This window comes from Oryzias latipes, chromosome 15 (genome assembly GCF_002234675.1).
Source record: "Oryzias latipes chromosome 15, ASM223467v1".
In the NCBI taxonomy this organism is placed as follows: domain Eukaryota; kingdom Metazoa; phylum Chordata; class Actinopteri; order Beloniformes; family Adrianichthyidae; genus Oryzias; species Oryzias latipes.
The window spans coordinates 25,722,658-25,748,733 of NC_019873.2; the positions used below are offsets into that span (position 1 = coordinate 25,722,658).

Consider the following 26,076-nt stretch of genomic DNA (forward strand, 5'->3'; position numbering starts at 1 on the left):
TTAGAGATTTCTTGAATTAAGGTTTAAAAGTTTAAGGTTTAAATATGAGTAATTTAACTACCTAATGCAGTAAGTAGCTTCTCAATTATACAAATCATGCTGGAGAATGATCCATGCGATTGTGAATCAAATATCACTCCTTATCTAGAAGGAACTAATTATTGGTCTGCATCAAACAAACCAGACCAAAAGTTGAAAAGTTGTTAGAGCAAAATAATGTAGTTAGAGACCTTTTTTTTCTCATACCAATTTATCACTGTTGCTATAAACCATCAAACCAACGTAAGCCTTTGTATGGAAAACAATAGTTACATAGAGTTAATATTTCATAATTTCACATCTTTTAATGAATAGTATCTCTTTTAATTAGATCATAATTGGTCACTGTACTACCCAGCCCTAATTTATTGTGCATCAAATTACAGAAAGAACTTACTAAATTATATTGAACTCATTATCAATCTAGGACCCAATTATTATCCACCCACACAAACCGGCTTTCTTGAACACTTGCGCATGCAACCTTAAGCTATCTCTGCTCACTGTTCTCTCAGTCTACCCTTTCTGGGTTTCCATGGAAACAGGAGGGGGTGCTCTCCCAGGACCAAGACAGTTACTGCACAGTGCTGTACTAAGCTGTGCACTAATGACATTTTGGAGTAACTTTTCCTCCTTTCCTCAAGTGTAAGGCATTAGAACTAAGTACTGAAGTGGATAAGGGACTCAAAAGGTGTCTGAATTCCAACGTGACAGGGGCAACTAAATAGTTAAAATACTGTAGCAACAGCAATAGTGTCTTCTAATCAGTGTGTACATTAAAAGGTAGCCTTAAACTACAAGGGTTTCTTCATTTTTGCCAATTTCTTTAGATTAACCTAGATCTCCATATTAAAAAATTGCCATCTTGATATTTAAATGAGCACATTTAAATCTACATGCATTTTTGTCTGTAACATAAACTGATTTATTCACAACATTCTGAATGGGTGAAATTGAGTTTTTACAGTTTCTTTACATGTTTATTTTTATTGTGTTTCAATATCGTGGATAACACTAATCATACCAATTCTATTGTATCTGCTCAGATGTATATGTAATCAGTCTTACTTAAAAGACCCACTTTGATCATCTTTGAATCTATTTTAAAAGTGTTCCTAGTGGTCATTTTATTATGATTGTCATTTTTTTGCAAAAACAAAAAAGCAACTGTGACGTTTCTAGGACATAGTTTCTGCAGAGCAGCAGGAGTAAATTAGAAATTTGCGTCTGAGTAGTGTGTGGCACTGTTGGCGTAAGGCAACCCTGCACCCCCTTCCCTCCCTGTCACTGAGAGCTCTCTGTTTTGCTCTCCAGCCAACTTACAGCACCTCACACCCCCAAAATTACATTACCGGTGCAAGAAAAAATAAAAGGCCTCCAATATTGGAACTATCAGCGGTACAGTTTTGAGTCAGATGTCAGGTCAAACCAGGAAAACCGAGATAGATAGTTTTCTACAAGTGGATGCATCAGATGGAGCAGGGAACTTGTGGTCTACCCAAGTTGCTCTGAAATGCAATTTTAAGCTTAATTGTTTTCATTTATGTCCTTAATTTAAGAAAAATGCCACAAGAACATGTTAAAAACACCAAAAACACAATTTTCATAGAGTGGGTCTCAATGGAGAAATTAACTGTCTTAGTCCTGCATTCAACCTAGCTTGTCAGTACACTGTTTGAAGTCATTAAAAACACAACAATTGTGTATGATTTAGGAAGCATATGGTTTTGTGAGCGAATATTGAACATGTTATTAATACATATCAGCGAGCGCATCACAAAAATGCAACGAAACAGCCAGACATAATTACCCACAGCCCTGTTCTCCATGTGCAACACTTCCTGCAGCTGTGGCAATGGGCCTATTGGCCTATTTAGTTTCGTTGGCTCTTCCTTTGGGAAGCAGGCTGGCCTCAATGCATTGGAGATGTTAGCAGACATTCTGCCTTTAAGTGGTGGTTACTAGGCTTGGAGTGCTGCAGGTCACTCATCAGGGAGATTTCGCGGACATTACTACAGAAGCATGCGCTCTGCGGCTTCAAACACAAACAAGTGATCACACATAAATATGTAGATAACCCATTCCCAAACTCACAGCCAACTTACAGGCTTCTCCCTCAACAGAGAATCCAATCACATAGAGAGATTTGGCTGTATCGCCCTAACTGGATTGCAGTAATCCCCTGTCTAACATGTTTTGGGAATGTGTGAGTGGGGTTAGGGGACCTCTTGCCAAGTTGAGCTGGGTTGCTGATGCAGAAAATGTGAGAGAGATCTGAGCTGTCATTTGGACTCCAGTGTTCAGGTCTGATAGAAGAATACATCTTGTGGGTCAAACCTTGGAAAAAGAAATGGAAGCTCTTAAAACCTGTTTTCAAACCTTCACATATTGAAACTAATGTCTTATCCAAGTGATTGGTCTTTTTTCTTCATTATTAATATGCTGTACTTTCAGGGAACGCAGTGCCTTTTTATCATCTGTTCTTTTATTTGTCATCATGGACTTCTTTCTCAATTTAACTCCTGCTATGTTTATCTGTATTCACTCATCTCTTTTATGCTCAGTAGCTTTTGCAAAGACCATTGCATTCCCCTTGTGACTATGAAAGTGATTCAAGCATAGGGACTCCTGCAGCATGTGTATGTGTTACTTTTCCCAAGCTGCAAGCATGAAAATGAATCCTGTCCCCGTAGGATTGTGTTCTTCATTTTGACTTAACAAAGTTTGACTGTTTTTACTAACTTCCTTACAGGACTTTGACAAGTGAGCAAAGCGCTGTCAGCAGATGCCCCAGACATGATAACAGCCCGCCACTGTCTCTTACTAGCCTCACTTTACACAGACTGTATGTTTAACTGTCATGTCTCCAGTAAGACTTAGAATATCTAAAAAGGTTTGGTGATCAGACTTTCAGTGTGGATTGAGAGCTGCTATTAAATGGTTATTTTAAGTTTAAACATAGAATAGAATAGATATTTATATTTATCCCACAAAGGGGATCTATAGCTCAAGTCCAATAAACACTTCTTACTAATGAACTTGAGCTTGTGAAGTTGAACCTGAAGGGAGCTTTTCAGGCTCTGTGAAGAGTGGCCAATGTCAAGCATGCAATTCCCCAACAGAGCAGTGGTGGTGGGAGTGGGGTGGTGGGTGGTAGGAAGAAAATGCTGGAACAGATGCCTGGGGCCAAGACCCTGAGAAGAAAACCAGAACATATTACTGTGCACCAGGTTAATGATTGCACGCTTGGTCCTTACCTGTCTCACTCAAGTACTTTACTTTTGCAAGAACGCTGACTCAACTACATGGAACACACACATGTACTGTATATACGTGTGTGTATATATATATATATATATATATATATATATATATATATATATATATATATATATATATATATATATATAGTAGCAAAAGCTACTGAGGCTGTCATTTGCTTTTGAGGGTTTTTTTCTGTTTTGAATATTGGTAAATTATTTATGTAAACAACTGAATTGGCACCAAAAAAAATGGGATTCATTCATTGAAAAAAGTATTAATGTGTTAAATTGTCCATTCCAAAAAGCTTTAATGGAATGTGAAAGGCCTCATTTAATATTTAATTTCTCCATAAAGTATGCTTGTAACTCTCCTGAAAAGGAATGTGTGACTAAGCCTTCTACTTACAAACTGACTACACAAGCAATTAAAAAATAAAAGTGCTTTAAAAAAAAAAAGTTTCTTCCTGTAAACCTTAAGGAAGATGACTAATGACTCCTTTCATATGTATCATCCATCTGACTCTAATAAAATCTAAATCATAACATAAGTTTGTTTTTAGCATGCTTACCTTACCATTTCTTTGCCACTCTCAGCAGACTGTTGGCTTTGCTGTCCTCAGCAGCATGGTATATAGATTACTGGACAGGGATGTGGGCAGTGGAGGCAGCCGCCATTAATTAAAGTCCACAATGGCTTCTGCAGTGAAAGTAACAGATCTATATACAAATTAATCACCCAGTCTGAGTCCCACAGTAAGGCTTTCCTTTTTTCACATCTTTACAGTCCAGTCATGTCCGCCGTTGTTTACCGTGCTCCAGATCGAGAATTAAACCTGAATGCGAGTGATAAATCATAGAGGGAAAACACACAAACCCTCAACGTAGGTTTATGTGTTGGAGAGACAAACAGGAGGAGGGACAAGGTGGAAAGTAACACTGATTTGCTGATGGTAGCAAACTGTAGCTCACTTTGCATTTCTTTTAAGTATTTTTTTTGGAAACCCATTCAACACAGAGAAAATAGAGTGGTCCCTTAATCGAGTGTGTGTCCTGTAAATAATGTGTTTTATCAACGGTCATTATTCAGTTTGTGTTTAAGAAAATTATTTTCAATTAGATGAATCTTGACAAACTTATTCAATGTTTTATGTATTAACTTATTTTTGCAAAATTTTTTTTTTTTAATATGTTATCCACAGCCTAGTAATGCTTATTAGCATCCAGCACCAAATTTGGTGTTAAACCTTCTGCATTTAATGAACTGCTTTACAACACAAATAAAAAAACCAATCAGTGAATTGCCCTACAGCGTCTCATTGTTATATTTTTTTTTTCTTTTTAGGTACCATCTCTATCAATACCCTACGTACTGCTTACACAGCCCCGGGAGAAAGTGAGATCTTGGACTTGGATGACAATCTCTACCTTGGTGGACTGCCAGAAAACAAAATGGGACTGGTGTTCCCCACAGAAGTATGGACTGCCCTACTTAACTATGGCTACGTGGGCTGCATCCGCGATTTATTTATTGATGGACAAAGTAAGGATGTCCGACGGCTAGCAGAGATCCAGAAGGCTACAGGGGTCAAACCATCTTGTTCCAAAGAGCCTTCTAAACAGTGCTTGAGCAACCCCTGCCAAAACAATGGAATCTGCAGAGAGGGTTGGAACCGCTACGTATGTGACTGTTCTGGAACTGGATACCTGGGTCGCTCTTGTGAAAGAGGTAAATGTTGCTTTATGACCTACACTAACATTGCTTCTCTGCCTTTCCTTGACCTTAAATTACTTTCCGTCCATAATCCATGGGGTTTATTGTGACATAGACTCACCATTGCCAACTTAGTGGGCTTCCTCTTTTCTGGGAAGGCTTTCCACAAGATTTAGGAGTGTGTTAATAGAAACGTTTGCTTCCAGAAACATGTTTATAACTGTCATACAACGATGCATAAAAATTGGTCATTCGTGAATATATGTGGTAAGAGTGAGAAAAGTTGTGGTCTTTCACATGTAATTTTTACAGATGTTCCACGAATGTATCACATTAAAACCACGAAGTATGAATAAACCACGCAAAGAACATATAAATCCACGTAAAAGCCAAATCTGGCCCAACATTTGTGTGTCAGTGACATTGTTATAACGTGATATGTGCACCATTTGTGTTATAAAAGCTATACATTGGTGGTACATGTGTGAAAAGTCTATTAGTCTTACATTGAACGGTTGACGAAAGCCACAAATTTGCACATGCATCTCGCAAAAATCACACACAGTTGCATAAGATTTATGTAATAGTGTATAAACTACGTTAAATGCGCATAAACTGTGTAATTTTCAACCAACCCAAATTTCTGAAAAGCTCAAAACCGAATTAATGTAAAGTCCCATCGGCCGAAACCCTCAACGGACATCTGCGCTCATCGATGAATGACTAACACAAAAAACACTTATCACGCATCTATCATGAGAAACTGAAATTACATACCTGTAAAATGCACAAAATGTATGTAGCAGGTGTTTGACACGGCCTTATCTAGATTTCAAAGGCGGCATTCTTAACAACACTGCATCTGACACTTTGCATTGTAAAGAGAATGCACAGACTAGACTCCATGATGCTGCCATTACTCATTTTTTAAGTAAATCCAAATACTAGATAAAGTTACAAGGTCTTTTGTGACTTTGCAGAAAGTTTGTGACTTTTATTGTCCCCTGAACTTAATCTGTGGCTGAACACTCAGTCGTCAAGTTGCACTTGTTTTCAATTCCGTTTTTATGACACCAACATTTTTCAGTCTTGTTGCACAGATAACATTCTATCATAGTACCATGCTAAAATTCAATGAGCTTCTGAATGTACAACTGATTAATACCAGCATGTGAAAACCATTGAATTCAATGAAAGAACTACCAAGGATCTTGGTTTAACACTAGCCGCATGTTCCTCACTTTAGTTTTATTGGATAAACTATACAGGAAAACCCTGGTTTTTCCCAACTACTATTTGAAAACAGACAAGATGCTGACATATTCTGTCCACAAGCAAATACATATGTTTATGCTGTAGTGCAAAAATAAAAACAAGCAGGGAAGAAAGTATGCCTTTGGAACTTAGCAGTCAAGGAAAGTCAGGATAAGTCAGACAAATGTCAGAGTATCTTGAGTGGCAGGTGACTGATTCACCACTGAGACATTGGTGATCCTGACTACAATGCTCTAGCCTGTAAATTGGCTGTCTTCTGCTAACCGTCTGCCTCATCAAACCAGTCACTCATGACCAGAGTTGGTGCAGACAACTTATATGTGTTTCCTCTAGAGGAAAGAAAAGGAAGAAGACATTCCCACGCACCAAAAAAAAAAGTTCTCAGCCGGAACAGGTTTCCTTTGACCCTATAATCCTGAGTTATTTTCATGGAAAGCAGATATGGACTTTGTCTCAAAGTGAAAAGAAGGTATTTTCTTGAATCACAGCCTTAATGTTTAAAATTGCTTAAACTATGCAATCGTTGCACTACTTTACCCTGAGGTAAAACATGTCTGAAAAACTGGCAGAACTGTTTTTGTCATTTAAAGAAAAAGAACCAAGATTAAAGGGTTATTTGGTCTTTCAGACAAGCAATTTTGACTTTTTTAACAGATCTTCAGAAAATGTACAGTATCACATAAAATTAATATTGCATCTGAAATTTTAAAAAAAAAAAACTTCCCCCAAAAAACTAACAAAATCTTGCTTACAGACAGACTGCAGATTGTTTTTATTTCCAAGATAATTGGATGTACACATATTGTTTTTATATTGCAATTCCAAAGTCATGCGTTACATTTGAGAAATTAAAAAAAAAAAAAAAAAAAACATCTGTGCAGCAGCATCTCAGTCTTTGCTTCTCTGGTGTGTTTCTGCTCTTGAATGTGGGACTGGGAGTAGTGTGAGTGGGAGTAGTGGTATGCATGGGCCCTGGCTAGCTGCCAGCTGTTTTGATGGTTCCAGATTGCCTCTGCGCTGGTAGGATGAAGCAGGCACCAGCAGGCTGAGAAGCTGTCAAAAGAATTACCCCTGCTCTCACTTATCCAAGCATGGTGTACCACCCGGTGGCAAAATACAGCTACTGCATATGGCAGAGGAGGAGGTTGAGGAGTGGAAGGAACAAGAGGTGGAGCTCTAGAAGAGAACCATGGAGCTATTTGTCCTATTTTGAGACATTTTAATTAAGCAGACAAAGCAATTTTCCCCCTTGCATCCCAAATGTCTTCCACTTCATTGTTCCTTCACTTGCTAATTAGCCTAAATATTAGTCTTGCAGCGTAAAGCTAAAGCAGCCACCCAGATGGTGTAGTAGGTGGATTACAGCATATGCAAATGTTTCCTATTGTTTTCCAATGCCAAGAGAATTTATATTATATCAAACATTTTCAGACAGAGGTTTTACTACATTTACCTGCTTGAATAAAGCAAGTAAAGCAATATGTCTTCAACGTATATTGTGTGGCACACACCAAACACACTTGTCTTCCTGCTGTTTGAGAAAACAGTCAAAATTGCAGACAATTTGACTTTTAAAAGCTATACTTTCCCCTTAGAAATAAAGGTTAGGACTCAATAAATGTAATCTTTAGGAGTACATTTAAGGCTTTAGATGGAGCTCAACATGTACCATAGTGTTAGGTGTTTATGAAATGCTTTGTGGACAACAGTAAAATACCTGAGGTCTTCACGGAATTTACATTTGGTTCATTCATAATTTTTTAGAGTATAAATATGTTTTCCACTGAACCAAAGTAAAAGCCAAGATGAAACTCCAGAATGGCCTAAAAAAGGTTGTCTGTTTTTCCTTAGTTTTAAATTGAATGGTGGACAGCATATCTGCAATTTGAATCACAAATAGCAGAGTACTGATTGTCCCTTGCCTGGTGGGGATTTCCACAGATGCATAGAAAATGAGATTAAATGTGGGAATTGTGGCTAAAACAGTGATGTGAGTTGACATTTGTTTAAACATTACATGCAAGTAGTGGAATAACTTGGAAACAAAGATTTTCAAGAGTCTTAGCTAATAGAAGACATTTAACTCACTTTGTTTAAGTTTTTCTTAAAGTCTCTGATCTTTGGGTGGCTTTTCTTCATACAGTAACATTTTAGTAACTTTTCTAAAATGTCCTTTTGTAGGACAAGAATTGAAATTAGTACACTCAAGTTTTAACAGGATCTTTAGAACAAGTCTAATGTATTTTCTAGCATGCTTTATTTATATTGTCACAACCCAAAATCAGGTAAAATATTTAGTTTTTCTAAAAGGATTTATTTTGAGCTTTCCCTTATTTAGCTTCCCATTCAAGTTCCCGTACGGTCATAGGACCGCACAAGTCAAGTGAGCCATCAGGTTTTCTTTCACGGTAATGACTGCATTTCTTGAACTGTACAATTCTCCAGTATAGAGGATGTAAACTAATCTGAATTAGTGAATTAATACAAGTAGGTGTTCAGGTAATTATGGCTGTCGAAAATATGTTTTTAAAGCCTGTGGCAGTTTTTCTGTGGCAATTTTTGAATTTAGGTGAGTCTTCTGCCATGAAAATGTGGGATGTCACAATTCTGTAACGAGCAGCTGACTACTTTCGATGAGCATGCTAACCCAAGTTGGGAGAACAAAAAATTACGTGTTGACTTTTAACCCATCCTACCTTTTGAGGACGACTACAAAAGAAGTCTTCCCAAGGTTGCCTAAGTCAGAACTGCCTTCATGGGTGGATGAAAAAAATGGGCAAACCTGTGCAAGGCAAGCAGGTGGCCTGCATGAAATATCTATGTCATAGAGCACTCAATGAGCTCGTAGAGACAATAGTCCTCCATGTTTTTTTCTCGATGAGGATGCTTCAAGTGACAGGTCGTAGTGAAGACTTATACCACACATAAAGGGGAAGTAGGTGAGACACAGGTGTGTCTTTTGTTTTTTCTTTATCTTGCAGTATACAGGATGCCTGTTAATTTTGTTCAAAAATGTTAATGCCCATCAAAATGATGAAATTAGACAACCAGGATGTGGTTTGTGTGGGCATCCTACGACTGTCCAATGAGTACTTAAGTATCACCTGCACAGACACCAGGGATAATTAGGTAAAGAAAGAGTGAGTGTATGTAGAGCTGCACTCAGGTCAGTTACTCATCATTGTTGTTTTGTTTAATATTTCTTTGTCCAAACATAACATAAATATAATGCTAGGTACTAACTGTTGCAGTGTCTATACGTACACTTGATGAAAATAAGTCGTTTTTCTGGTATATGTATCAACCAAGATCCAAATCCCCTGGCTCTGTCTGAAAGTAAAAGGGTTTGGTTGAGTTGGATGTTAAAAAGTTGCTCCATTTTTCTTTGTAACTGCCTACAGTTTCCAAATGCAGCTCTTGCTGCCTGGCAGAAAGCAGAGAGTTTAGTGGTGAGAACTCGTTTGTCACACATCCCATCATCTGCAGCCTTCCCCAGGGGGGCTTGGAGAAATTGGATTTGGGTGAGGAATGTGACGGTGTCATCCCAAGGGATGGATGTGACATTAGCTCTGTGTGATAAAAAAAGTGGTGATGAGGTGGCGTGAGTTCATTGGTACCCTGTCACCCCCTACTGCTCCCCATTTCCTATCCCTCCAACTGGTCCAACTTATTCTGTTCTTCACAGGATTGTATATCTATTAATGGTTTTGCTATTGAGTTCTAAAATTTACGCAGAAGGTAACAAAATGATTTTTTGCAGTTTTTTTGGGAACATTTCTCCTTTGTAATATATTTGACATTTGGGAAACATATATTTCTTTTAGGGCAACGGATGGTCTATAGTTTAAAGATGGACTTCATCCAGAATCTATTTGCTTTAATGCAATACTTTACTGTTTAAATTTAAATAAAAAAGAAACAAGTACCTATTTCCTTACTTTTTGTGCTCTTTTTTTCTCTTACATAATTTTTTTTTTTTGTCATTTTAAAAAAGTTCAATAGTTAGAGTGTTTGCACTATTCTAATAAATAACATCATTTATGTATATTGTGACTAAATATCAAATTTTTGGGGAATTTCTTAACTTAAAAAGCTAGAGACAGTGCTGTTGCTTGTCCTGAAAAAAACAATGACTTAACTTTATTTTGGTAATTTCTTTGACTATTCTACATGTGCCTTCCTTCCTTGTTAGCCATCTTTCCATTCCAATTGCAGGTTAATAGTAATAGAAAAACATATTTATTCCAGATTGTTTGTGGACAATAAATCTGCAAATCAAGTGACACTCATTTTTCCTGGATGTTTTAAACCTATTCACCTTTTTTTTTTTTAATTCTTTTTACAATTCAAAACACAGAATTGAGTATGGACTCAATCACCTGTGAAAAACAACAAAAAAGTACTTTGACAGTGTTTCAATCATTCATTCTAATATCCTGTCACTGCTTATTTGCAGAAGTCTTTTTCAGTGTTCTGACCCTAGCATTGTGTTGTTGCTATTATGACTGTGACAAAGCCAATGCCTCACATCTACTGATAAATTAGAAATACTGTGTCCTTGTTGCTACTTATCACCCTTTTTTAATAAGAAAAAAAAAAGAAAGGTAAAGGATGTGCTCTTAATCTTCAGCCATTAATGAAAGGATCGTGAAAATATTTTGTTTTACAGTTTAAGAAGGAAAAACTCTGAAATTCTTTCACCGGTAGAGATCATGGTGGGCAATAAATAAACCCAGAAAAAGGACATCAGAAATGTTGGCACATGGTGAGGCTGAACAATTTCAGAAATATTGAAAAAAAAAAAAGACAAAAAAAAGAAAGAAAAAATCCTTGGTCCCTGAGTTCACACTGACCTTGAAATTGCTATTTGAAGAATACTAAATATTAAGATATATTCTCTAAAGGGTTTTCCGAAGCAAGATACTTGATTTCTGTAAAAACTACATGGAAGCTTCTGTCCGATTTCTTTAAATTGACTTTGAACAAAACTACGAGACTTTTTTTTTTTGAATTGTCTGTTTATTGATTATTGTTCTGATTCTAAAGAGTAAATACATTTACCATTGAACTTTAGTTATATGAGAAGTAATAGGAATTTTTCATTCTATTAAAAAAGGTGGTGGGAGTTTAAGGATATGGGATGGTTTCAGCGGCTGTGACCTTTAAATAATAGATAATGAACTCTTTTCCTTGGTGACAAAAAGACAAATTAAAACTATACTAATATTTTATATGATGTTTTTGCCAATACTATAATTTTTTCTTGTTTTCCTTCTACAGAAGCAACAATACTCAGCTATGATGGAAGTAAGTTCATGAAGGTCCAGCTTCCTGTGGTGATGCATACCGAAGCTGAGGATGTGTCTCTGCGATTCCGCTCCCAGAGAGCGTATGGTATCCTGATAGCCACCACATCTCGAGACTCTGCAGACACCCTGCGCCTGGAGTTGGATAGCGGTCGTGTACGACTAACTGTCAATTTAGGTAAAGCCTCCAAAATGTATGAATCACGGCAGCAAGGCTCGGCGATGCTTTCGAATGCACTCCGACTCTCCCTCACACATACGCCAATTAGATCACATATTATGAATAGAAGGAGAAGCTGTAAAGGCTTTCAAGGTCTTAAGTCTGCAGCTCTAGGCTCACTGCCAGCAGAGCACACAGCCATCATTGCCCAGCGGGGAATGCTCACAGCCTACTCTATCGCTTACTTTGACCAGCATCCATAGATGTGCATTCCTTTAAAAGTTGCAGCCTCATACAATAGACTCATATAGTCTGAGTCTTGGCACAAAATTTTTTGTTTATTTTTAAATCTTTTATTTTCACTTCAGACATTATAGAAGTATAAATATGGCTACAACATAAAGCATCATTTTCTCCAGCTAAGGGTGAAACTATTGACTTTTATTTCTCTTCTCTTTGATGGTAAAACTGTGATTATGTTTTTTGTTGTGCCAATTATAGTCTTATATCTCTGCTTTCCGATGGCTTCCCTCCACAGAGTGGTTTAGCTGTGCATGCAAAGTAGACAAGCCTGCGTATGATGTCAGCGTCAACCTTTAAAAACTACATGTCCCACTATGAAAGACAAAAGCACCATGCGCTGACAGCGCTGACAAGTTAGATCATCGCGACTAAAAAAAGACTGCCCTCTGATGGAAAGAGCACGCTGCCTTGTTTTGTTTTCTTGACAAACCTGACAAATGTTCAAGTTTTTAGAGTTTATCTGTGGACATCCGCCCTTGAAGCCCATCTTTTTCTTAGTTTCTCTGAAGAGAAAGCAGAGCATTCCCTGTAAGGGCAGGCTGCCGTTGGTCTCTGGTTGTTTGCGATCACTTTTCTGCTGTGGTTGACAACACATGACAACAGGGCCAAATGGGAAGGGGGCTTGTAGGTTAACCTCATTCACATCTTTTAGATAAAACACAAACTCTTTGTCCAAAAAAGGAAACCATTAATATTTGTTATACAGTATAAACAACTATGGAATCTGCGACACAGTTGTTATGGTTATTTTGGTTATTTATTATTCTTGTGCTCTATCATCTAAAGCAATTGAACTAAAAGGGAATGCAGTTTAGATTATTTCCTTTTAGATTTTATAGGGAGTTTCTTCTTAGAAATTAAACAAAACTCATATTTCCAACTTAGGTAAAATATTTGTTAGTCTTTGCTTCAGATTTGTTTATTAAACTAATGTAATTTGTCCTGTGTGGTGTGGTGTAGTCTTGACATTTTTTAAGTCACTACCCCTGAAAAACACGGGAATCACAGCACCTCAAACTTTAACTTGTGTAGAAAGTCTGTTTTTAATAAATACATCATATATGTTATTAGACCGTTTTTCTGTGTATTTCGCAAGCCGTATGCAAAAACAAATATAATTTCTTGCATCTGATTAGTCTAAAAAAGAACTATCAGTATAATGTTTAAAATGTTGTGCTGACAATTAATAAGGTTAAAAAACAACAATAACGTATTTCTCAAATTTCAAATGTTTAACCATTATCCAACCTATGCTATAAATGTAAACTTTGTTTTTTTTTGTCCGTTTCCTTTTCTGACTTTTGTTATAAACTCATTTCAAACTTGAAATGTGCTTAAGAAGCACATTTCATTAAAAAAAAAAAAAAAAAAAAAAAAAAAACAGAGCTCAAACAATAAATAAAAGAAATAACAACGTTGGATAAACAGTATCTGATATACCACATTAGCAATTAATGAACCAAAATTCAAAAACTTTGTATTAATAACTGAGTACACTTTTACAATTTTGAATTAGGACCGAATATCAAACTCTAATGAATCAATTTCTTCAAAGGATCATGTTTTACAGTTCTAGACTTTTAATTATGACTTTAGATTAGGTCTAATGACTGTAAATTATATACATTTGATTTCTCGTTTTTCTCTTTTTTTCTTGAGTGTGAGAGGTTATTCTGTGAATAAATTCTAAATTATTGTAAAAGTTCTTTATAATGAGCCTTATGGTCAGATTTTTGACTAATTAAAAACTGCTAGAAAAAATGAAATTACTTTTTCTCCTGTCAAAGCTAAAAATGGGAAATGAATCTCAGCCACGTGTCAATTAGTTTATTATGTACCGTTTTGATACTAAAATCTTATGGCTTGTCTGGCATAGAATTAAAAAGTTTGAAGTTATTTTTTTTATAAATAGAAGGGCAGCATCTTAAATTAATCAAGCCACGAAATGTTTCTCGAAGCCAATGTAAAACTGAGTTTTGCTGAAAACCAGACATTGTACACTGCTAAAAAAATGTCATAGCAAAAGCCAATACATTTGAGAAATTTGGTTGTAAAACAAGTGACAGCATAAAAACAAGGATCACACCAACTTTAAGGATTGAGATGAATCAGGTTGTTGAAGTGACCTTGTCAAAGTCAGTACGTCATGGTAGTGGCAGGAGCTTCAGGTAGTGTGAACATAAGTGTTCTCGCACGTCCCAGAGCTGAAGCAAATTTGTTAAGAAGGCTGGGACACAATTCCTTCACAGATCTGTAAGGGCCTGGAGAGCACATGCTGCAAATAAAATGATCAGTACTTCAAAACTTAGGTTCTAAAGCTACCAATTCATACTGGGCATGGTACTTGGATTTTTTTTTAAAGTTTGTAAATTTTGACTTTTTGATTAAGTGAAATAAAAATGGAGAAATGTAACACAAATGTAACTCTGTGTTTACCTGAAGTCAAAATGTACTTGAAATTCAAACCAAGTGTGCCTTCTAATGTGGCGTATTTTTCCTTTAGACCAATTTTATTTCCCATTTTTTGCTATAGGCGATTACAATTACACTATAACGTCATAGGATTGTCATTTTTTAGGGCTGGCTAAAGCACCTGCCGTGTTCAAAATACAAAATGGAAATAGGAATTAAAACAGAAATGTCTGAGTCAACAACAATTCCGTCTTTCATAATACAAATACTTGTTTCAGCTTTTTTTGTGTTAGGATAAAATATGGAAAACAACAAAACTATTTGTCTAAAATTCATAATTATTTCATTTTTACTCAGAGTAAGGGAGAGTTGGAATACCTTCCAGTTGGCCCTGAATGACTTTGTCCAAATTTTGATGCTCTCATATTTTTTTCAAAATAAATATAAATAACTATCATTTTTTACTTAAAAAGTGATATCCAAAAATGTAAATCTCTGCTCCATTTGAAGCCGACTTCTACTTTGCTTTACTGTTCTGGCACCTGAACACTGCAGTGTTTGTATCAGTCCACTGCAGCTGGATCTTATGGTTGAGAGCATTAGAGGATGGGCATCGTCAGTGTGTGTGTCCCCAGAGGGGTGGACTGTCTGCTTTAATGATGTCTGCAGCTCTAACGTTGAAAGATGAATTTATCTCTCATCTATTCTCCCCCATCTAGATTGTATCAGGATTAACTGTACCTCCAGTAAGTTACTGTTCATCTACCTTCTACTTCATGTTCCTCTCTTGCTCTAACTCAGCTGCTTTTTTATGTTCTCTCACACTGTGGTTTTATAGGATGGTTTGCTTTTCATGCCTTTTTGATGAATTTAAAAATTAAACAGTAAAACCTTTAAAAGGCTGTAAGAATAAAAATCATTGATGGTATCTGTAGTAAAGTCTTAAGGCCGTGTCAGACAGCCACTACGTACATTTTGAAAACATTGCACGGATGAAAATTGGTCATACTTGAATCTGAGAAAAGTTGTGGTCTCTACTTGAAGTTTTCACAGATGTATAGTGAATGAACCAAGTTAAAACCACAGAAGTAGTACGAATAAATCATGCAAAGAACACGAAATCAAGATAGAACATAGCGCTATTTATATTCAATTTATTAGCGATTCGTGCCTCATGTGCGGAATTTTAATGTGATGTGTGTGCCGTGTATGTGGTATAAAAGTTATACATGGGTCACACATGTGTGAAAAGTCTGCTGGACATATGTGGAACGATCGAGAAAGTCACAAATATGTGTCTCACAAAAATCCTGCAATAATTGCATATAAACTACGTAAATCTCAACAAAGCAAAACAGCTTAAAACCGAATTCACGAAAAGACCTTGACGGACATCCGCGTACATTGACGAATGACAAACGCGAGAAATGTATTACGTATATCACGCATGTATCGTGAAAGACGGAAATTTCATACGTGGAAACTTTGCAAAATGTACGTAGCGGCTGTGTGACAGATGAAAGATGTGCCTTTAGGAACAAAGGGGGAAAAAAAAAGGGGAAAAAACGGAAAGTAGGAGAGAATTAATGACATAACATCAACAAGTTTTCTGATTAATAAACTTTTTTCAGGCTTATTTAAAACTATACTATCAACTTATCCGTATGAGTTTCTCCCCCACCACACAGCCGTTCAGTCCCCTCTTCTTTTCCCATCTTCCTCAGTATTTCCAGCCAGTTGTAAATTGAAAACACCATTTCAATGCATACAGAAGATACAGAATGTGATTTTATTATTGCCATTAACCTGTTATACAGAGCAGAAAAAGTATTAACGACAGAGACAGAAAAAAAAATGGCACCAACAGAGAAGGCACATTACAGAAAAAGAGAAGAAACATGTCCTTGAGATCATATATTTGGCTGTCTGGAGCAACTGTTAGATCAAAAGCTGTGAGGTAACCTTCTCAATTGTTTGTAGCTGCTGGCTTTAAAAAAAATGTGGTAATCTGGTGGGTAATTCTGGTTTGTGGAGGAATCCAGTTCATCCAGATTGTCTTTCTTTGTGACTCCCAGACAGAGAAGAAGAGCAAATTACATTCATGTATTATGAACAGGATCTTTTATGTTGACTGAAGCTTTTCTTGTTGAAAATGATATTTCTTTAATAGCTCAAAATGTTCATCTCGGCACAGGAGAAGTGACATCCTTTGGAGTACTTTTGCAGATGAGTTATAAAAATTATATTACACAGCAGTATTTTCAGCGGTAAATATGTCTGATATTTATTCTTTAGGAACACTAATGAATTAATAATAACCTCTCAGGGATCATAATACAGGATTGGTTTTCCTGTCTAATGATTCTGAGGCAAACAGAAGGGAATACAAGGTGGAAATAAAAAAAAGTTTGAGTTCCATAATGACTTACCAGACTGTGTCAGATGTTATATATGAGCTTGTCTGAAAACACTCAGATTGGGGCTCACTGTCCGTAGGTGTAACAGTGTTGAAGGTCACTGCTTGATCAAAAATGGAGACTTACACAACAAAATGCCTCCGCACACAATCACATAATGAGACCTCTTAACATGCTCCTGAGCCGGCGCTTCTTAACACCTTTCTAAATGCTAAATAGCATCCTTCATGCTTCCTGCATCTCATCCTTGTTTGTGTATGCAGATAAAAAGCTCTAATTGTCTCAGTCAAATGCTTCGAAAGGTCATTCTTGCTCTATGAAGGCGGTGTGAAGACATCATCTGAGCATGATCAGGGATCGTTGATAGTCATACAAGCAGCACTTTTTTTTTTTTATAAAAAGGATTGAAATGTATCCTTCTAGCATTGTTTCCTGAGCTTAGTTGATTGTTTTTGCCATATGTTTAGTTAATGTTCATGAAAAGACAAAAATAATTAATAAAAGATAAGCATTTTGATTATGCAATATGGGAATCCCATAATTAAAAAGGCCATAAACACATAAAAAAAAGTACTTTGGCCATTTGATTAATCTTGGGAAAACATTCCATTGACGGCTTAAAAAAAATAACTTCAAGGCTTTTGTGATTTTAAAGAGTTAGTATTTCATTTATTTTTTTTAAGGTTATTTTTCTCGCCTTATTTTTACTGTTAATGTGTCCTGTCAGGCGCTGCTGCTCCGGTCAGCTTAGTGGATGAGGCAATTCCATACAGACTCAGAAGAACCCATCACTGTCAATTAGGGACTTCAAGTCCCTGGGGGGGGCACAAAACAGTGCCACGTTGACTTATGCTGTTAACAAGCAACGAATGAAAACAAACGGAAACTTTTAGCACAAGAAAGTCGACACATCTGCTTGTTTTTCTGCAACCTAAATTCTTCTCATTTTAATGCTGAACCCACTGCAACCCTTAAGGGAAAACAAGTGCAGAATTTGTATTTATTTATTTAATTTCAAGCATAATAGTCTAATAATGCATCCTATATTATAGTTTATTCTATGTATTGTTGGTATTTTTTGTAAAGCCATTTATCTCTATTATTCAACATTATATAGCTTCTGGTTAATATCCAAATAACAAGTTGGTTACAGATTACAGAACGGGGGAGGAAATAATTTGGGTAGCAGCAATTCAAAAGCAAGTCAAACAAAAAAAAAACCTTCATGCCTGAATTTATTTCCAATTACGAAAAATAAAGAAAAACAACATCTTGGCAGCTGTTTTATGTTTAGCCCAGGTTAGTTCTAGATAACATTTCACTGCATTCAACTTCAAAAGTTTTTAGAAACTAACGTTTATCCGTCATCATTTCTTATTGATCTGACCTTCACATATTCTATGTAAAAGACTGAAAAAGTTCATTTTGATAGGTTGCCGTGTTATAAATGAGATTACTGTGTAGTTTTGATGTCTACTTTGGCTTTATTGAGGCGATATGGTCAGCAGCTTCGGCTCTGATTTATTTCTCCCTCCACCTGTGCGAATCATACTGTTAAAGCAAGCGGCAGCGCTATCTGAGTCTGAGCTGATTGGGTGGATAATCACACCTTTAGATGATGCACCCCTTTTATATTTTTGCTTTCTTTGTGTCAAAGGGAGGTCAGGGAGGCCGGCACTGTTGATTCACTGCAGCTTCTGCCTGGCATTTGGGGCATTCAGTTAGTGGACTGGAGGCCGAAATCCCTGTGGTTTGCCCACAACCCCCACCATCGGCAGCAGGCGAACACATATAGTAGATAGCATGCCGAAATGTTCGTCTTGATACCCCCTCCCCGTCTCTCCCGTCCTTTCTTCTCCTCCCCCGTTTCTTCCTCCTTAGAAAGCAACAAGGACAGAATGATGGAAGGCAAAGATCAAGCCGGCTTTCAAGTCCAACTCCATCCCATTATTTCATATCTCTCCTCCTTAATCCCTCGGCAGTCATCTGGTTTCAATCCTGCCCTGCTATTTAGTGCTTACAAAGCAGAACTGGGCCTCTAAGATTGAATGTGTCCCACTACTTTGGCATCCTCAAATTTGCATACACATTGCATTGCAGCTTTGAAGATTGCAAAAAAAAAAAGGCAGAAAATAAATGGCAATAAATAAATTGAGACAAATGAACCTGGAAAACAGCTCAAATTCTCGGTGCAGCAGGCAAGGTATCTGGACCCTGGAGATTTTAATATAGTTGTAGTGGGGTGTCCTCACTGGCCTGTTTTTCTTATGTGTGCAAAGCATTGGAGCATCAAAGACACAGGAGTTTAAAGATGTTCTAAAATTAACTCTGAATTTAAGAAAAAGCATCTTTCCAGTAAAAACAATGTTGGAATGATTTAATTAAAGTATGCATTTATTATTTTATCATTAGTTAATTAGTCAATTATATCTGGGTTTATTTTTTGTTTGTTTAAGTATTTGGACTTATTGAAACATTGTTAACACTGTTAAAATCTGTTAAAATGAATATTTGTATAAGTCCCAGGTAAAGATATGTTAAAAATAATGTTTAATTAAAAGTTGTGCTAAATTCCCTAAAATAGTTCAAAATAATGTATAATAGCCTATAGCATTTTTAAAACTATGTGCAGTTTTTAATAGGTAAATAAAGTCACATTCTGTATTGTGTTTTAACAATGGCTGGATTTGCTGTTTTTAATCACATTTATACTACAAGAACAATTTTTTATCTATGTATTTGTTTCAATTCAGTTTAACTTAGACAAAAAACGAAAGCTTCACTACATTGTTTACCCACATTCTTTTTGTAGCATTCTGCTGCCCCCCAGTGGCCAGAAGAAATACGAGTACCCTGACAATAAAAAATAATAGTAATACATTTTTTTAAATTACTTTCATCTTATTTTAAGGGTTATCAAAAAAAGGTTAGATACCTCTACAAAAAATTAAAAAAAAATGTTTTTTCTTATTCTTTTTTTAAACATTTTTGTTTTAATAGCCATTGATAATACCTCTCTTGTTTGTTTAAGGGAAAATTATGTTTGAAGCCAAAAAATATAATAGCCTTTTTATAGGTTATTTTGTATGTTTTCTTTTCCTAAAAATCTCAGATTCTGATCATATTCAGTTCATATCTTTCTGTTGACGTTTCTTTGAATCTTCCTGATTTTTTTTTTTCACGCTCTGTCATCAATGTGTGTTCATGCATATCTGTTAACTGCTCTAACCAACTGTTCTGCAGGCAAAGGTCCAGAGACCATTTTTGCGGGTCAGAATCTCAATGATAATGAATGGCACACAGTACGTGTGTTCAGAAGAGGCAAGAGTTTGAAACTGACGGTAGACGATCTTTCACCAATTGAAGGTACTTTTCATTTGGAAATAAGATGTTTTCTTCACACGGTGCAGAGTCTATGAAGTACTGCTCTGCAAGTTAATGCAGAAGGGCTTCAGTTAGTTCTGTGTTTGATAAAATATTGATAAACTGAAGCTCACTGGTCAGGGCAGTGCTTTAAATGAGGTGTAAGATCTTACAGTTCTATCCTCAAAATAGTATTTGATGAAAACATTAGGAGAGGTGTAATTGAATACAAATCATAAGCCTCTATTTTCATTAAAAACAACTTTTTTAAGCCAGCCTTTATTTAAAAGCTTATTTTGTTTTCAATGACGAAAAGAAAAGGAGAAAACATTTTTGCATTTCTCAACAGAACCAAAAAATTAGTAATTGTTTCATATGTTGGAAACTCCAGTTTTCTTTGTTGTGACTGTTGTGTTTTGAGATAAAATTGCAGCAAACGTAAAATGCTGACCATCAATGAGAGGATATCTGTGTTTCTAAACAGCAATGTCCCTTCCTCTGTCCATTAACAACGTCTTTCCTCCCCCCACTCTGCGGATCTAAGGTCAAATGGCAGGTGACCACACCCAGCTGGAGTTCCATAACATTGAGACGGGCATTGTGACAGAGAAGCGGTTCATGTCCACAGTACCCTCCAACTTCATTGGCCACCTCCAGAGCCTCTCCTTCAATGGCATGTCCTACATAGACCTTTGTAAAAACGGTGACATTGATTACTGTGAGCTCAATGCCATGATTGGCTTCAAGAACATCATTGCTGACCCCGTCACCTTCAAGTCGCGCTCCAGCTATGTGACGCTTACTACTCTGCAGGCCTACTATTCCATGCACTTATTCTTTCAGTTTAAAACCACCTCCCCAGACGGCCTCATCCTTTATAACAGCGGTGATGGAAATGACTTCATTGTTGTGGAGCTGGTCAAAGGGTAAGTGCGGATTCAGTGAAAGTGAGCTCTACATAGGATTTATATGAAGCCTTAGTCACATGCATCCATAAGGGAGGAGTTGAATTGTGCTGGTGCTGCGGGGTTTTGGGTTGTCCGGGTCTGTAGCGGGTCGTAGAGTGGAGCTGCATCTTCAGGGAAGCACGGGTGTGTCTTGCAGTTTCCTGGAGCTTTGTACGGCCATCTCAAGGAAAGTGAGGGAAATGAAACCTTCCATTTTCGTGTGTGTGGCAAGTGTATTGGGAAGTATTCAAAAGTTGTTCGCATTTATGACGTACAGGAGATGCTGACATACAATAGCCTTATGCCGCACTCTATGTTTTGGTAAGGTGTGAGTACTGGTCCCCAGTGTTGGGTGAATTACTTCTAAAAAGTAAAAGATTACTTTACTTTAGTTACTGGATCAAAATTGTAATGAAATAACTTTACTCTTTGCCTATTTGAAAAAGTAATTCACAACTCGTTACTTTACTCTTTTCCTCTCATATACAAATTATTGAGGGAAAAAAGTGTGCACAGACAAGATCCTGTTATCTTTTATTTAACTTTATTTTTAAAGCATTGAACTTGTGCAAAAATGAACCTGGTTCAAGACATAACCCACTTCATCTGAATTCAGACGACAGTGAGAATCATGACCCAAACAAAAGTTACAACACATGTTGTCTGTATGCCACTGCTCAAAGTGAGACATGGAACAAAAATAGTTATGCTTCTGTTCATATCTATCAAATCGGAAATGCAGCAACTATCTTGAAAACACAAAGAACTATTTAATGCCTCCATATTCATTTTCGCTGACTTTAGATTTTCCATTATAATGAGTTTTACCTGTCTGTCTCTCTCTACGTCTGCCATTTGAGCCAAGTTCTGCTCTGCTGTGATTGTACTGAACTACACACCCCCACAGGCCACCTTGATCACCAACTTATATTGACCAGAGACACAGTCACATGAAACTTAGTGACAACAATTACGTTAGAAAGGATGAACTTTTACAGAAAATAACTTGTGTCTTACACACCAAAGAGTGGCTCCGGAGTTGTTTCACTCGCAATTGCCACATCAGCGCCCTCTCTGCTCCAATGCTCCTCGGGGATGAGAAGACTCCTTGCAGCATCTCTTTTCGTCTCGTCTTTGAGCCAGTTTGAAAAGCAAAGTGACTGCAGCAATGATGTCTTTACTTTGTCCGATCTCCAATTCTGCGCGCTCATGCATGCACGTATGGCACCAGTAACTCTGTTTTGCTTTTGTTTTTTTAAATAACCTCTGTTTCGTTTCATTAAACCAAGAGAAAATGTCAGCCCCTACAAAACCGAAGTAACTAAGGTTTCTATAGTCCAGTAATTGTAATTAACTACCTAAATTTGAACTGTTATTCATTACGTTCCTCCGTTACTGACAAAAGTAATTAAAACTACAGTAATTTTAATCCCCAACACTGCTGGCCCCTTACTAACCGAGCGCAAATGCTGCACACGAGGTGTCCAGGTGATGCATAAATGCCCGTAGGACGCCTGTAAGATTCCCACACAAACCACACACTGATTGTCTAATTTACTCATTTTTAATCCTGCACTAATGGGCTCCTTTCACAGTCCACAGGATTTGTGGGGGTTGTGCATGAACATTTTCGTTCTACGGCGTTCACTGAATGGTACAAGGGTGTTGGAATCCAGGCCTGGAGGGCTGGTGTCCAACGTGTTTTCCAATTAACCTGGTAATCAGCAGCATATAAGGCAAGATTTCTGGAAAACCAGCAGGAGGCAAACTCAAGGTCTGGAGTTTGACACCCCTAGATTTTGATATTTCATGTGGGCCAACTGCGTGCAGACAGCCTGTACCCACCTGTAAGGACTATTGTGACTAAGGCTTTATCAAATACTCAATCATCCCATTAAACATAAACTGTTTTTTTGTGTGTTTCTTTTCAACACACCGGTCGGTGTCCTTCTATAGTGATTTTACTTTTTCTACCTAAACTTTATCAATTACCATCAAATCAGAGTCATAAATTAACCCGATGTAATGGAAAACATTGAATACTGTCATAAAAGCCGGACTGATTCCTCCTTTCCAAAAACATTGTTGGTGCATTACCAAAGCAGACGTAGCCACTGTAAGTGTTGTCCTGCGTATATTTAAAATAAATAAATACTTTAAACTGTTGAAGTTTTTGTTCACGAACCTACAAATAATATAATACACAATTATTATATTATAATATATAATCCAGCAACCAGCAACAGCTCAAGACTTAAACTGAATACAATTCCTCACAGCTCTTATAGCGGTCTGTTTGGACTGTTTGTCTTATCACCTTTGTGCCAGAATGTTTGCTAAAGAGCCTCTGGCTTTTCGCATGTTTTTAAATCTAAAGCGAAAGCTCAAGTATAAAAGCAAATGAGAAAAAAAAGAAAAGAGCAAGAATATATGTTTTACTCCTACATGGAAATTTTAAAAAGGTTTCAGGAAATACTTGAAGTTATGCTTTTTAATTTTCGAGAAACACATTTTAATTAATAACCATTCCAAGTCATAGATTGGCCATAATCCAAATAATTTAAGGTTAAACTGTTCAATAGAGCTTGAACCCTTTGTTACATTTATAAAAATAATTAGCCTTTTTAAAGCTAAGCTCTCAGTCCTACACATATTTTTCACCCTTTTCACCGTCTTCAAATGGCCTCTGATCCTATCACCTTTATTCAACGTGTATAAAATCATTTTTAAAGTGAAAATAAGCAACAATTTACTGCTTTTATTATTTTTTAACACAAAACTAAATCTTCTTTTAGCTACCTTCACTATGTGTCAGACCTGGGGAACGGAGCGCACCTGATCAAAGGCAACTCAAACAAACCCCTGAGTGACAACCAATGGCACAATGTCATCATCTCCAGGGACACAAATAATCTTCACACCGTCAAGATTGATACCAAGATTACCACGCAGACCACTACAGGAGCCAAGAATCTGGACCTGAAGGGTTAGTGTGTAATGTTTAATGCTGCACCAGCAGGACAAAGGCCAAAACACAACATCAACCAGTCCTATAGCTTCTGTTAAAAGGAAGCATCAGTTCATCCAGTCAGTGGCCACATTAGCAAAAAGTATTCCATGAAAGCGTACTACAGGTAAACGCAGCTATGCTAAAAGTGAAGTTTGTTTTTACTACACTATATATTATATACTACACATACATGTCCATAGTGTACTTGCTACATTTATACTCAAGTTTGCTTGATAAAATAAACTTCACATATACTATGTTTTGCTAAGGGGATGTACAAAAAAGAACCTGCACAATAGAAATGTCATATAATATTTAAAACATTTCAATTTAAACAAATGTTGTTGAACTAAAAGCTAAAGTGCCAGAAAGTTTTTGTCCCTTTTTCAGAGTAACGTCATGTAGTTTGAACATTGTGGGTACTTTGCTTCACCCCCACTAGGGGGCAGCGTCAGCATGCTGTTTATTGTTCCAGGTAATCTGTACATTGGTGGAGTGGCTAAGGACATGTACATGTACCTGCCCAAACTGGTGCATGCCAAGGAGGGATTTCAAGGCTGTTTGGCATCAGTGGATCTGAATGGCCGCCTCCCAGATCTGATGTCAGACGCTCTGGACTGTGTGGGACAGATAGAGAGAGGATGTGAAGGTGAGTAGTTTCCGTGGCCCTGAAGAGGAGTTCACACCAACTGAATGTATGCTCTCAGTTTTCAGTACAGTTGGATTACACAATTTAAACAAGAAAGAAAAACATGGCAATGATGTAGCACCATGCTGTGCTGCTCAGTTTTCAAACATATCCTTGAGCACACAGACAAAAACAGAACACCCACACTTGGCAACCAGTGGCATGTCATGTACAAGCCATGAAATGTCTTAATAATCTGTTCGGAGACATCAGGCTCTGACAAAAGCAAACACCGCTGTTTCACTTGGTTTTAATCTGATTATTCCCCTCGCCATATTTGTTCTGCCAGTGTTACTTTCCATTTTATCCCCATTTTGTTTTACTTTGTGCATGCTTGCTGGATCTGAGTGTTTGCCAGAAGCAATCCTTTTGAATTATGTATGAAATCTTTGTTGTTTGCATGAATATCATTTTCCTGTGAAATATCTTAGTCTATATCAATTGCCCAGAGACAATATTTGTTTTATTTTTTACCATTAGTCATTTTGTTTAATTTCAAATTTCATCTACTGTTTTATTATTTAGTATCTCTTTCACTTCCAGCTTCACAAGTCAGCACTCGTCCACGTGTAATAATCTCAATATTGTCTCTTTTTAGAGATAGTTTACAATAAAAAGCACATCCTTTGAATTGCTACAAAGGGGTGTAATGGTAGGTACTGTTGCCTCACAATAAGAAGGCCCTGGTATGATTCTCGGCTAGCTCCTTTCTGTGTGGAGAACTGGACAGAGTGACCCCTCCCCTCTTGCATTCCAAACAGGAAGTACCTGCTAGCTCCAAAAAGCTAAAATCTCATAGACCTCTATAGACCCTGTGCTATCCAAGGCACTTTAACAATAGGAGTTGGGTCATCTGGACCCCACAAGACAGTGCGCTGAACCTTTTTTCTTCAATGATTTGTGATCTTCACTGGTGTCCATGGATTCCAGTTAATCCTCTTCACCTTTATCCACTTTTGTCATGGTAGGGTTAACACATCAATGTAAGGGTGGGGTCATCTGGACCCCATAAGATAGCACAGGGGTTGAAGAAATAAACAGCTGTTACTCAGTCATTCTGTTTTTCAGAATAACAATTCTTGCTCTGATACAAATTTATTTAACACCTTCTTGATAATCTCATTTTTTTATGATAAACTGACAAATCATGTGGTCTCACATCAAAAAACTTTATTGAAAAAT

General features: G+C 37.0%; 1 protein-coding gene across 35 annotated transcripts in view; it reads left to right on the forward strand.

Annotated features, from left to right (window-relative positions):
- Positions 1–26,076, forward strand: part of nrxn1 (neurexin 1) — a 261,829-nt gene that overhangs the window by 102,817 nt on the left and 132,936 nt on the right. For 25 of the 35 annotated variants that reach the window (XM_023963299.1, XM_023963303.1, XM_023963319.1 and 22 more), the window contains 7 exons: positions 4,645–5,028; positions 11,569–11,772; positions 15,189–15,215; positions 20,130–20,252; positions 20,794–21,175; positions 23,992–24,182; positions 24,682–24,855. In XM_023963299.1, the coding sequence (XP_023819067.1) occupies positions 4,645–5,028; positions 11,569–11,772; positions 15,189–15,215; positions 20,130–20,252; positions 20,794–21,175; positions 23,992–24,182; positions 24,682–24,855 (1,485 nt within the window). The remainder of the gene's footprint in view (positions 1–4,644; positions 5,029–11,568; positions 11,773–15,188; positions 15,216–20,129; positions 20,253–20,793; positions 21,176–23,991; positions 24,183–24,681; positions 24,856–26,076) is intronic. The other 10 variants (XM_023963309.1, XM_023963325.1, XM_023963314.1 and 7 more) reach the window with 1 other exon arrangement.